Raw genomic sequence first — 14,181 nt, 5'->3', positions numbered from 1 at the left:
TATGTTTTTGGGGGGAGAAATGACAGTAAACGCCCAACCTTTATTAATGCTTTATTTTAATATCTTCAACACGTGATGTCATTCACAAGGCAAGGTGACACAAAAGGTTCAAGGAAGGCAGTGGCCGGCCACTAACCAATCATCGCTCATCAATCGTCAATAATCTGTTGCTGCTGCTGTTGCTACAGCAACCTAGCAGCACTGGAATTTAGTACTCACCATAGCAACAAGACATCATAACGTGGAGATGTTAGCGGTTACGAAGGCGACACCAAAGGTTAAGCTTTGGAACCTGGCAGTTGCCAGGGCAACACAAGGCTTCCGATAATTCAGAGGATACTATGACGAGATTTTTTCTTTTTCTCTCTATTGTTAAAGATAAACTGTAACAGGAAGTCTATTAATGTGTCTTAGATTTGAAGATGTGTTGTCTCCAGGGTAACAGCAGCCATTTACAGTCCACAATAATGTATGAGTGAATTGTAAAAAGAGAAACACACTCACGAGAGGCAAAAAGCCCAACAACGATAATAACATTATTACAATAGAACACTGCATTTGGCACAAGTTCACTCAGAACTCACAGCGCCACCTTGTGACCACATGTAAACATCTGCACCACTCTCTCCTGTCAAAAGGAGTCAAGTGACTGCAAGGATCCCAGCCTAGCTTTCCTGCTAGCTCACAAAAGAGAAGTATTTGTCATCGTCCAGCACTAGAGACGTCATCTAGCATTCAGCACCATGTCGACTACTTTAAAGCACAAAGACACAAAGTCAGAAGCTTCAGAGTACATAAAAATGAAGTCAATCATAAGGCCATTTCCTTTAAACATCACCGAGGGAAGAGGAGCAGCACATGCTAAAACCAACACGCTAAAAATGCGCAGTAAGAGCTGAAGTGGAAACACACCCAAAAAAAAGACAAACATGGTGAGCTAACAAACAAACATCATCAAAGTTGCGAAATAAGTATAGCTAATCATAGCCTGAAGAGCCGCTTCCTTCCAGGAAGATAGTCTGATCCTATGCTAGGCTTTGGCACTAAAAACATGAAGTTAAATACAAGTTTGAAACAAACAAAAAAATAAAAAAACACAATATATGGAATAAACAAATGCGATTATAGTTCCAGAACAAGATTAGCCTAGTTTAGCACAAAGCGCATGCTCACCCTCCAAGAAAGCGAGTTAATTGCTATGCTAGGCTCGGAACTAAAAACAACATGCTAAAAATGTGCCCTGAAAGTTAAGTGGTGAAAACAACAAACAAAAATACTTTCATACAAAGATGGTCTCACACCATCAGAGCTCCAGAATATGATTAGCCTATCTTAGAACAAAGGGCCTGCTTCCTTCCGGGAAGCTAGTCAGTTGCTGCGCTAGACTTTGTGCTAAATACATGGCGTGAAAGCCCCCTCCCCCCAAAAAATTGATTTTCACACAAACATGGTGATCTTTATGAACAAAAATAGCATCTAATATTAGCCTAGTTTACCACAAGGAGCAAGCCTACTCTGACAAAAAATAAGCCAAGTCAATTGCTAAGCTTGACCTAGCCCCCCAAAAACATGGTAAAAATGCGTGGTGAAAACCAAATAAAAAATATACAAAGAAACTGTCTTATCCACAAAATGCAGCGATCTTAATGAGCAAATGTCATTAAAGTTCCAGAATAAGATTGGTCTATCTTAGCAAAAAGAGCCTGCTCCCTCTCAGGAAGTTAGGCAGTTGCTACCCTAGAATGGCTGCCAACGGCTTCTTCCCTCCTGCTGACAGTCACGTGACTGCAGGTGAATAAATTATATTTACAAAGGTTGAACATTTGGCATCAAGCAAACAAAACACACACACGTACACGCTCACAACATTCAACAGCGAGTCATCAGAATGACAGGAAGAAGAAGATGAAGAAGAAGGCGTGACTGGCATATGTCAAACGGGCTTAGTGTAATTCCCGGTTTCTCCTTTGCATCTCCTCCACCTTGTTTTGTCTTGTATTTTTTTCCAATAAATCTTTAATAAAAACCAAACATAATGAAATAACATAATTAAAACCTGAAATTAAAATGGAATATGGTCATTTTGAAGTCATAATTAGCAATTGCGTCCAAGTGTGTCCCATCAGGGCATCCCTGACACGTTGCTGCTGCGCTGGGATTCTTCCACTTGCGGTGTGACAGCATCACATTTTCAGAGAATTATAGGAAGTGGATGAAATCATCAAGAAAAGATGGTAGCATCAGGAGGAAGAGGATTGTGCTTTCGGACAGCATGTGACACTGCAGCTGTGCAGAGGCTCATGGGTAATGTCCCATTTTGTCTCCAGATGAAATAAACTCCAACGGTTGGCCCCACTCCCTGCGTCACTTCTCACCCAAACAAATCACGTGTTGTCGCCCTCTGTGCCCTCCGGCTCCTCTCCCTCTTCCTCCACGCTCTCTACGATTGGGTGGTGAGGCTGAGGCTCCTCCCCTTTGCCGGCCCTGGACAACACATCCATCCATCGACGCTGGAGCTCCTCGCCGTCTGCGCTGAAGTAGAGCGTCAGGTGACTCTGGGAAATCTTAAAGGTGTGCCGACGCTCCAGGCGGTCGCATGACTCCGGGAGCGAAACGTCAAAGCCAATCAGAGGAACGCTGCGCTGCGCCTTTACATCCTGAAAACACACAGCATCATAGGTCATTTTGTGTGCACGCAATGAGAACCAACTACGATGTATTTCAAATTAGGCAAATTCTTAGGCATGGTGACTGAGCCTCATAGACTCATAGCTCGGGCTTTCCTCAGTAAAGTTTACGTTCTCTCTGTGTTTGCATTTTTTTATGCGGATATTCAAAAAACATCCATGTTAAATTCATTGTAGGTGTGAATGCTTGTCCTGCCTAAACTGGACAAGCAATGTTAGCGTACAACAGAGAAACGGTGGACAGGTCACTGAGTAATGTCTTCATTGTGTTCATGGCCCACCTGGGGTGCTCCGTAGATATAGAGGACCAGGGGTTCGTTTTCAGGGATGACAAACCAGGCTTTCTGCCAGCCTCGTCCACCTCCTTTCTCCATGTGATGGAGGAAGCTGCACATAACGCTGTTCTCGGCCGCCAAGGAGGCTTGTTTCTACGGGGACAGCCAGAAGTTGGAGTAAGTCTTAAAGTGGAAGTCAAACTAAAATTTTTCTTTGTAATCTACAATATGTTCTGTGTATCCCAAGTTGTCGAAATGAAGTGTTGTGAATAATGTTTTGCTTGTAGAATATGAATTAAACAAGGGAAAGCCGGCCATTTTGCCACTTGCTGTTGACTGAAAATGACATCACAGTGCCTAAGTGCTCAGGTATCGACCAATCACGGCTCACCAGTTTTCCAAAGCTGAGCTGTGATTGGTTATGACCTGAGACCTTGCACCTGTGATGCCATTTTCAGTCGACAGCAAGTGGCACAATGATCGCCCACCGAGATGGATAAAATGGGTCAATTTTGCTCCTCACAAAGGCAATATTAATCAGAATGCCATACTTAGACTCATGGGGTACATACAACATATTATTGTAAAAAAAAAAAAAGTTTGGGTTGACTTCCTCTTTAACCTTCAAGTTTTAAGCAAGTCCCGAGTTACTGTGGCAACAATCAAACAAGTTGTGTCGAGTTCCAGCTAAAAGGTCACCGCGAATGTGGCCGTGGTATATGTCGCTCTTACCTCCAGGATGGAGCGCCTCCTCTGGCTGCTGCCGGCCACGACAGACGGCGGGGGGGACACCCCCACTAACATAGCATAGCAGTCCACACACACACGATTAGTGCGGTTGTTGTCGTACGAGAGGCGGGCACGGAACTCTGAGCATTTCCCACAAACCACCTGATGGTGAGACAGGAGAGTCTTAGAGGGCTACGGATTGTTGCGGTGGCGCCTGAGAAAGCCAGCTTTGATTGGACGCACATGACCGCAGGCTTTGCAGTGGTGGCGCCGCCTAGTAAGAGCGTTGAATGCCTCCTGGCATTTCATGCACAATGTCACTTCCTTCTCACGGATGGGCGTAGGCGCACGCTTGCCAAGTTCGGCGCAGCTCTGATGAACATAAGCAAAAGTAGTCATCAATGGAAATTCATTTCAATACATTTATAAACACGGGTTTTGAATAATGTAATCATCATTTGCCTATCGCGCAATTTACATTTTGCACGATGGAAACCCGCTTAATAAGTGTATGTGTGTGTTTACCGGGGAGTGAGGAGGTGTTGACTCTTCATCTCGTAGCGAACATGTCAGGTGACGAAATGTCTCCATGGTGTGTTCGTGTCTCTGGATGGTGGCCTGGATGGCCTGCAAGATACACACACAAATGCACACACACAAACGAACACAAATGCATATCCTGATTGGTTGATAGACTCAGTGATGCTGTTTGATTTCAAGCCTATCACTGTATTTTGTCTCTACCTGGATCCAGTCTTTCTTCTCATCTTCTGTCCTGCAAAGACACAGCAAGTTAAAAAAAAAAGGGTGGGTAAAGGCAACCTCAACTTTTATACAGTTGTGTGGCATTAGCAATACCTGGCCTGCAGCTCAAGAGAACGCTGCTTGCCAGACACCAAGAAGGTCCGAGGAACTGCGGCGCTGCTCATCTCCTTCAGCTGTACAGTGCGGTAAAAAACAATGGCAATGAGAATTGCTAAAATGGAAACATGCTAGCAGTTGGTATGCTAACAATATAATAAAACAGCAACCCAAGTACGAAAACCACTACGACTCATCAGGTTTCCATTGAGAGAATCGATGATATATTAACTTGCTAAGACTCTAATGAGCCAAATCCTGACCTCCACACCCCTGCACCACAACCCCAACAAGACTCACCTCCATGCCGTCCACATCTATGCGAGCCCGGACACCGTATTTCTGACCAATAAGACGCAGCTTGGGAACGCAGTAGAGCAGCCTGTCGTTGAACTGGAGGAGTACAACGATGGTTAGACCAGGGGTTTTCAAAATTTTCAAATCCAGGGTACACATTTTTCCAATGATCACTTCAGAATCTAAACCCTTTTTAAACTTCCTTACTACCGACTACCTACCTTACTACCTTCCTTACTACCATTCTCTAGTTTTCAAAAAGGTTTTCAAAAACTATTGACCTTGTTATATGTTGTCAGTTCTGTGTTTGCGGAAGCGTTCCGATGAAACAAACTTTTTGAAAATAAGATAAAGGTTGAAAAAGTGATGAATGTTCTGGAAACGTATCTCTAAGCTGTATATTTTTAATCTCTTGCAACTTTAAACCTCCCCGCATTGGCCGAGATGCGTCAAATGGACACCCTCTTTGGGGAAATATGGCCACGGCTTATGCAAAGTACTGCAAGCACACGCTGTCATTTAGGATGAATACTGATTCATCAACATATGCACACAAAAGTGCAAGGAAAATGGGCTGGTACGTACGTGTGATTGTGACTTTGTCTATATGCTAAACCCCAGTTGAGAATTATTAGGTTAGACGTCCCGCTTGCGTTGATGATGGAGATAGGGAAGACAGAGGAGCCCATACCAGGATGAGGTATCGATCCTGCGACGTGCCATTCTTGTTGGACAGTTTGAGAATGTGTCCCTCCTTGATGAGTTCATTGGTCGGGTTCACAATGTCCTCTTCGCCGCCCAGAAGTTCGTACACTTTCAGCAGCTTTCTCATTCGCTCCTGAAAGTTTTAAAAGCATCAATTTAAGCTGTCACGAAGGTTGCGCCGTAATCCTTTCTGGGAAGCTGTTCTAAATGATCTCACCATTTTCTTGATGGCAGCGTTGGAATGTTCAGCTGCTGTAGCAATGAGCTCAAGAGACTCTGCAGACAAAAAGAATCTTGTCACATGTCGTCAACAAACGGGCTGACATATTCACCCATCAGCAAGTTTAACAATCTGCCTTGGGGCTGCCTGTACTCTTGCTAAGTGTAACATGTCAGCATTTAATCAATTACCATGAAATATAACTAGACTACCAGTTGGTTCTCATGGCAGAAGGCCATGGTCATGGTTATGACAAGATGGCAATGCAAGATGGCCGTGTGTGTGTGCGTGTGTGTGTGCATGTGTATGTGTGTGTGTGTGTGTGTGTGTGTGCATACTCTGAGCATCCTTGTAGTCCGGCGCGTCCTCCGGTAGACGGTGCAGATAATCTTTGAGCAGGAGTTCATATCGAGGAATCCTTTGGACTGGCTCCAACATGTGATGTTGGAGCGTCAGGTTAGCACAGCGCTCGTCTCTCTGACAAAACACAAGCATACACATTTACATTGTCTGCCACGTTGATGTCTTGTGTGACAGGCCATCATGTTCAGTGAGGCATTATGTCCTATATCTGTTGTGGCGAAGGTACCTGGATGTCATGTATGATGCTCTTGAACAGAGCCGACCTCTCCATCCACGTATTGACAAGCTCCATGGCGTGATCAAAGTTCTTCACGTACTCGCCGTACATCTTCAGGAAGGGTGCAAGCTTCTGCAAGATGTCTCCAATGCGTGGGTTTGAGTCCCTGAGGAGTTTTTCAGACATTTAATCTATGATACTTGTTTCATGAAGGTGGCCTTTGTACTCGGCGGGAGTATACGACAACTCTTGTCAAGCCAAGTATTTCGAGAGCTGCTCACCACTCCTCCATGCGCTTCTGCAGGGCCGGCAGGAGGAACTGTTGGTGGAAGCAGTGGATGGAGCAGATGTTGGAGAAGATTCCGTGAATGACGTCACATGGGAAAGAAGAACGGGACCGTGCTTCTTCCAGAAGTCGGGCGCAAAAGACCTGTGGGGAGCAGCAGTGCGTCAGTTGACACGTGTCCGGACTGTGGGTGAGGATTGTGGTGACCCACCTGATCCAGTAAGTGGAGTTTGGACACGTAGGAGATCTCTGTGTGAAGGAGCTCATTGGCAATATTGAACACCCTTTGCTGGACAGACAGCTGTAAGACATGTGATGATGTCTGAGACGGGCATTGGTCAAAAGATAAGAAAGGTCACCCTCTACTTTACAAACAGTTCTACAATTAAATAGGTTCTAGAGCTTCCATAGGTGATGGATCGATAAAACAGGAGCAGGAAGATGGTTTGCTTCATCTGTGACCCTCATTCCAAATCAGAATCATCACATGACAGATGACAGCCAGCTTCCTGTCTTACCTCAGCCAAGTCTTGTCTGGGGGCTGAAAGCACTAAGGTAAGCTCGGACAACTCCTCCTCCTCCTCCTCGAGGTCGCTGTCTGCATCCTCTGAGAAGTCCCTCCTCCTGGCTACACCCCTCGCCTCGCCCTCCTCACCCTCGCCGGCGTATGAGGACGAGCTGGAGGGTCTGGGGAGGCCACAGGAGTAAACCCCACCAATGCCGCCAGCGTCGTCCACACCCACAAAGCACAGTTCCTCGCTATGTGACGGTGAGCTGATGCTGTCGATGCCGCTGTCACGATTGGCCAGCTTCCCCTCCGTCTGCGAGGACGGAAGGGACAAACGCTCGGGCGGCAGACCGGATTGGTCAGACGGTCGACGCTCGTTCATCTCCGCAGACGCCGGCTCCTCTGGCCCCTCCGGCTCCTCCCTTTCCTGTGCAACGTCATCGTGACATTTGAGTTCAGGAAGACCCCCCTCCTCCTCCTCCTTGGGGATGGTAGTAGCTGACGATGACGATGGAGATGAAGGTCGAGATAAGGGGGTGTCAAGAAGGCGGGGACAGAGGGCCCCTCCGGTGATGTCAGGAACCATTATGATCTGCTCGCTGCAACACATGGATTAACAAAATAACGTATCACTAAACATGATAATGTACAAATAACATGGCAATGTTAACTATAAACGGACCGTATCACTTCACGCAATGCAGCTATTAAAAGTGATTATGTATTAAAAACATTTTGCACCAATAAACATGACAATAAATTGTTTAACTCAAAACCAAGACAGATCTTTAAAAAGTGAGACCAGGTTTGATCTAAAACTACAATTCTAATTTTAGAAATCGATACCCAGCCCTGCATGACGATTCATGACGGGAACCAAGATGGCGACCAAGACTATTACATCATGATGGGTCACTCACCGCTCAAACTTCTCGATAAGTGACAGGACGCAGGTGGGTGAAGCATGGTCCTCGGGACGGGGGGGCTTGCAAGGTGGCGGAGGGGGCAGCGGTTTGTCTGGAGCCCGAGGTCGGGTCCTCAATGCTCCCACTTGTTGCTGCAAATGGGGTGGCTTGGGGGGGACTGCAGAAGCGAAGGGGTCGTTAATCAATGATCTCACACATTTGTCATTATTGTTGTGGCCCTCACCTTGAGGCTTTGGTCCTAGCAGAGGAGGCCGGCTCTTATTTAGCTGCGGTGGCCCCGTATCGTTTACCTCCTCCTCCTGGAGTCCAGCGGGACTTGAGGAGGAGGAGGTGGGCTGCTGTGTGCCACACGGAGGCTCCAGAGAGAGACTCTTTGCCAGCAAGCTAGGACTCAAGGAGGACGGGGGACCTGGCAGGGACAATCAGGGCAAAAAGTCTTGGCTTCTTGTTGCAAATACATGTCAACGTAAATTCGTTAAATATGTTAGCTGAGTCAGCTACAGATCTAGATGTTCCTCAGCAGGTTCCAGTGATGATCAACGACCGTGATGAGTGGAAGTAATTTGAGGAAGCTATTAGTTTTCAACATAAAGGTTCGTCTTTTTAACACTCCGTATGGTTTTAAGTTGCAGTAATGAATAAGTTGAAGGAGTAATGAATAAATTGAAGAAAGGAATAAATTAGCATGTGTTAACTTATTAATGTAGGCCATAAGGAGTCTCTCGAAAACCACCTTGGCCTTTAATTGTGTCTCTGTTTATTGTAAGTTGTAATTAAACAAAAAGCTAATTAAACAAAACAGACAATATTGCCCATGTAAATGTCAGCACACCTAGTTTTTTTCCTAGATGTTTGTGACCATTTGGATTGCCTTAAATGGTGTCATTTTGCCCTTAAAATGTAATGACTGCGAGTAAAATTATCAAAAATTAAAAATTATTATTAGTCTGATTAATATTTGCTGCTCTGTAACATATACTGCAAATGCCAATCATTTATAATTTGTCATCACAGTGAAAAGGAGTGCAAAGGTGAATATCGCTGGGAACTCTTGTATCTTCATATTCATCACTTAGTTCTTTAGGAAATAAAGAAACCTTTTTTTTCAGCCTTAAAGGGTTTCCATTTGTCTTGCTTGTGTAATTCTTACGTTCAGACCAAATGTAAATGTTAAAAAGAAAAAACGTGTCTTCCGGCACGAGGTAGCAAAAGAAGACTTAAGTGAAGTAACGTGATTTTTCAAAAATTCCTATTCATGAGAGATAACATTGACAGAAGTACAATGACTCGTTTCAGTTACCCTGTCAACCAAACCTTATAATATTATTACCATCTGGCAGTCTTTTTATGTCGTTGCAATGTCTTAAAAAAAACTGAGTGCCGATAAGGATAATGAATGTGAATAATAAATAAACCAGCTAGTGAGGTTCAAATGTTTATTATTAATGTGTATTATGAAACCTCAAATTTTATTCTAACTCTTGGCTACAATCCAGAGCAGGATCCTGGTTGAAGTAAGGCATTTTAAACTTTTGAGGCGTTTTAAGGTTGCATTTATAAATAGGTGCATGTGAAGCTTTGTAAAATTCTGCAGCAGCCACCGTATGGTGTCGATATTCTGATATACGCTTGGCACCATTTGAATCAAATTGGTTTTTTTTTTATCTGTTGGATTAAGCCATTTTCAGTAACAATGACTGATGGGAACGGAGGGACAATTATATTACAAATAAGGACGGAGGGACAAGGACAGAAGGAGGTCTAGTAGGCCACTCCAAGGTTAAGATTATGGCTATTCACGTCTTGCTGATCTAGCTTCTTCATGGAAATGCTGGGAGATCACGGCATGGTTACGAATGTGGAAGGTGCTGTCTGAAGGCCAGCAGTTTCTAGTGGTGGTCAAGTCTATTCTGGTATTCCATTTCAAGGTTGTTAATGTGTGCTATAAGAACTTTCCAGAGGTTCTATAAGATCTAGATGTTAGGTTCTGGTGATAATTAAATAGGTGACCGTGGGTTGTGAACGTGGAATATTCTAAAGACACACCAGGTTCTGTTGGTGATCAAGCGGGTTCTGTTCTGCAGAAGGTCGAGGTTCTATTGACTGTTTTACAAGTATTTTCTCAAGGTGATGTTGAAGGAACCAATCATGTGGGTGTTCAGGTTTTTTTCTCTGTGACATTGTAGTGCCTGTTCCAGAGGTCGTTGTTGGGTCTGATGTGACAGAACGTGGGCCCGAACGGGCATATATGTACATGGCGATGCGCAATCATGGACGTGCGCTCGGGTGCGTGCCTGCGATAGATCGAGGGGGTGTGTCTGCACATAGATGGTCTCAACATCATCATCATCATCATCGACGGACAAGTTCAAACACGCACGCACGCACGCCAACACGTACGGTACATCGACTGTGATATGGCGGCGGAATCGATCCTCGATCCGCAACATTCCCGTGCACGCGACGACAAGCAGCACATCTGCTGGCATCAGACGCAGTGACGTGCACGCGCGCCACACTAGCCTACATTCACTGCGGCGAGATGTCGGTCAGCGCGTGCGGATGCCCCCCCCTCACCCCCTTCCTCTGTGCGTACCTCATATGTGATTGTCGACATGCACGCGCACGCCAGTGCGGCGCTACGTGTGTGTGCGTGCGCGCACGCTCACCTCTGCTTAGGCTGCTTCTGTCCATGTACATCGCACAACACAGCACCAGGCCGCTCATGAACGACAATGTTGACGATGGCAGACCGCGGCTCACCCGGTCCACATGCACGGAGAAGAATAAGAAAAAAGAGAAAGAAAAAAGAAGAAAAAAAGGGCAAAAGGAGAAGACGGAGAAACCGGCTCCTCGTTCGGCTCCGCGCGCGCGCAACCCGCAGAGAGAGAGCGAGAGCGATAGAGCGAGAGAGAGAGAGAGAGAGAGAGAGAGTGCTACTAGTTCTATCTGGACAGAGCTAGCGATTAGAGGCGCTTTATTCGATCCAATGGACTGGCCGGTGGCGGGCGGTGCAGCAAAGAGAACCCCTCACAGGGCTGCGGAGGAGGAGGAGGTAGTTGTGTCTTGTCCTCCTCCTCTTCTCCCTTTACTTTTGGTCTCCATGACAACGAGTTCGAGAAATTCGCGTGCGTGACATTTGTATCAGGTGACTGCTCCAGCAAAACATGGTCCAAAGAGTAGGGACACCTCTGCGAGAAGCAAACTACCATCTACGGTGATACACGGTCGCAATTTGAGCCAAAGATGACAAAATATCAATAACTTGTGATCTGGACCCGCTGTCACCTTGACAACCCGTCGGAGTGCTGTCATGGAGAGACATAGAATGTGGGAAATGTGTTTGCAAGATGGGATGTGACATCGTTTTACATTTTATATTCGTGTCTGTTGCATTCTTTACATTTTGATACACATAATACTGCGGGAATTGTGATGGTTCTTGTGGTCTAGAAGGTTCTTGGGGTAATCAAGGAGGTTCTGGTTATCCCTTGCAACACAGGCGTCAAACTCTTGTCCTTGAGGGCTGCTCTTCTGCATGTGTTAGATGTTTCCCTCCTCCAACACACGTCATTCAAATAAGTGTGATTGTTATCAGGCTCCTGCAAAGCTTCTGATGAGCTGATCATTTGAATTGGGTGAAGGAGGGAAACATCTAGAAAATGCAGCATAGTGTTCCTCAAGGACCCGAGTTTGACACCTGGGCCTTTCAAAATGTATGAATGTGAATGTTTTAGACTGCAGGGGTGTCAAACTCACTTTCATCACGGGCCACATCATAGTCATTGTTTTTACTTCGAAGGGCCATTATGACGGTCAGCGTCTTCTATATACAGTATAAGCTACACAACAAACTGATGAATAACTGGAATCAGAGATGAGTAAAAACTGTTCAAATATTTTAAAATGGTAATAAAAATTGGAGAAAAAACAATTTTAGTATTGACACATGAAATTAATAAACAATTTGTCTTTGCGGGCCACATAAAACGATGTGTCGGGCCGTATCTGGCCCCCCGGCCTTGTGTTTGACACATAAGTTTTAGAGGATTTAAGGGTCTAGATGTTCTACAGAAGGTAATGGTGATCAAGACTACCAGTACAAGGCAGTTCTAATAGTCCAATACAAAGTTGTGAATCTGGCGAAAGTTTGGAAGGTAAGTCTCTGTTTATCACTGTGACTATTAATTCCTTATCTGACTAACTGTGTTCTCATCAGGGTTTGTTCAACGTCGCAAATCTTCTGCAAACGGTCGTCTCACATTCGCCTGTACTTTGTTTTTATCGCAAGGGAATTTTGCACATGAAAAAAACACTAAAACTGTTCCGGAACATTAGCCAACTGCTTGGTGGACATTTGCCACCGTGAAAGAACCCTGGCGTGAATGCACATTTTGCTACCTTGAGTCGAAAATATTCACTCCTCAGTAGGATACGTGCTTTAACTCGCTTACAGAGGTTGTTCAAGTTGTTACAAAACTTTCAGTAGAAATCAAAGCAGAGCCAATAGTACAATACAAGCTGGTAAATCTATTAAGAAGCCTCTCCAGAGTGTTGATCTGCTGCCTCTCTATCACGTGTTGTAAACCTATGACTAGATAAGCATGTAAGTGCACCAACGACATTGTGGTGAAGCCTCAGTGATCAGATGTTCACGGTCAAAGCCTCCAAAAACATTCCTACACCTAACACACGCATGAACACACACATACGCACAGTAGCAAACATGCAACAGGAAGTGATAAAGAGAGGACAGCCATTAAATCAAAAACACCCATTCCAGGCACCCCGTGTCCAAAGCTGAAAAACAAGCACCCTCAAAAACAAACACACCCTGCTACCATCATCTGCTAGCTTGACTTTTGACCTTACAACCCCCCCCACACACACACTAACGAGAGAGAGAGAGAGAGAGAGAGAGAGAGAGAGAGAGAGAAAGAGTTCTGTGTATCTCTCCGCCTCTCTTTAGGTCACTGGGTCACTCACTCACTGCCACTTTGGAGTTTGTGTGTGTGTGTGTGTGTGTGTGTGTGTGTGTGTGTGTGTGTGTGTGTGTGTCCAGCAGCTGAGCCTATTTTTAGTTTTCATGCGTGGGCCGCTGCATGTTGGGAATCGGGAAGTAGGGTTAAGTCTATTGGGGAATGGGGAGGGGGATGTTGGTGGATGATGACGCCACTGTGAAATTAGTACCCCATCAACGTGACACTTTTGTCAGGATGAGATTACAACAAGCACTGAACTATTATGATTGTAGCATTAAAGTAAACAATGTACATACACAAACTACTTTTATTTGCCTCATCTACGAATGACCTGACACTTTTGTCCATTTTGAAAATAAAACGTGGCTCTTGTTTGCCCAACCTTGACTGGTACTCTTGTTGTAGGGACTTACCTGTCCTGCTGGTGGCGCTGTTTTCGAGATGGTAGGAAAACCGCATGGTGCTGAAGTGGCTGGAGAAAGACAATGAAGGCAGCGGAGGAGGAGAGGGAGGAGGTGGAGAAGGAGAAGGAGGGAGGCCAGGCAGGGCGCTGCGAGTCCGGTTCATGAGTTCAAGGCTCAACTCTGGGTCGGGAGCGTCCCGCCGCTTCTCCCTCCCTCGTTCTACCCCCGCTGGCTTGCATCTTCTCCTGGCGTCCACCGCCTCCTCATGGTTGCCACACCACCAAAGTGCAGACTCAGCAGCTTCCTGCCGACTCAGCGACGCTATCAACTTAGTCTTTCATTCTGCAAACGACGCACATATGCACACACACGTCCTGATAGACATTAGTGTCCGAGCTGATCCAGTTCTAGACTTTTGTGTGAAAATGGGAGCTGAAGTGGAGTTGAACGTTGCAGCTCCGCCTCTGTCTGGTCATTTGATCCTAGACCCAGCCCCGTCCCCCCACAGCCTCCCAAAGTCTTTGTGGTCTGGATTGCATTTTCCCTCCTTTCTCGCTTCCTGAAACTTGAAGCAAAGGAAAACTGAGGGAAAAATTCCTGGAGTTTTTTTTTCCTGGTCGGCCTCCATCAGAAGCAGTCTGCGCTGGAGGGTCACGTTGGGGTGTAACTGTTACACATAGCACTAGGTTTTACATATATGGATCTTTATTTTTTGTAAATA

General features: G+C 45.5%; 1 protein-coding gene across 2 annotated transcripts; it reads right to left on the bottom strand.

The window, feature by feature from the left end:
- Nucleotides 1-36: 36 nt before the first annotated feature.
- fgd1 (FYVE, RhoGEF and PH domain containing 1) lies at nt 37-13,872 on the bottom strand. 2 transcript variants are annotated; one of them, XM_088369301.1, is made up of 18 exons: nt 13,470-13,872; nt 8,298-8,483; nt 8,069-8,231; nt 7,159-7,747; nt 6,852-6,941; nt 6,636-6,784; nt 6,364-6,520; nt 6,113-6,251; nt 5,772-5,830; nt 5,541-5,687; nt 4,853-4,945; nt 4,550-4,629; nt 4,436-4,466; nt 4,217-4,318; nt 3,935-4,063; nt 3,695-3,853; nt 2,969-3,115; nt 37-2,657 (listed from the first exon to the last, which is right to left on the bottom strand). In XM_088369301.1, the coding sequence occupies exons 1-18, from the start codon at nt 13,621-13,623 to the stop codon at nt 2,385-2,387; spliced, it is 2,847 nt and encodes a 948-aa protein (XP_088225427.1). In that variant the 5' UTR covers nt 13,624-13,872; the 3' UTR covers nt 37-2,384. The 2 variants fall into 2 exon arrangements, with proteins under 2 accessions (XP_088225427.1, XP_088225429.1); XM_088369303.1 differs by lacking the exon at nt 13,470-13,872 and adding an exon at nt 10,744-10,968.
- Nucleotides 13,873-14,181: the final 309 nt, after the last annotated feature.

The sequence above is a fragment of the Syngnathus floridae genome, chromosome 2, assembly GCF_059516105.1.
Source record: "Syngnathus floridae isolate MCC-2025c chromosome 2, RoL_Sflo_1.0, whole genome shotgun sequence".
NCBI classification, from domain to species: Eukaryota; Metazoa; Chordata; class Actinopteri; order Syngnathiformes; family Syngnathidae; genus Syngnathus; species Syngnathus floridae.
The sequence above is the reverse complement of the archived record's forward strand: the minus strand, read 5'-3'. Positions and strand labels throughout refer to the sequence as shown.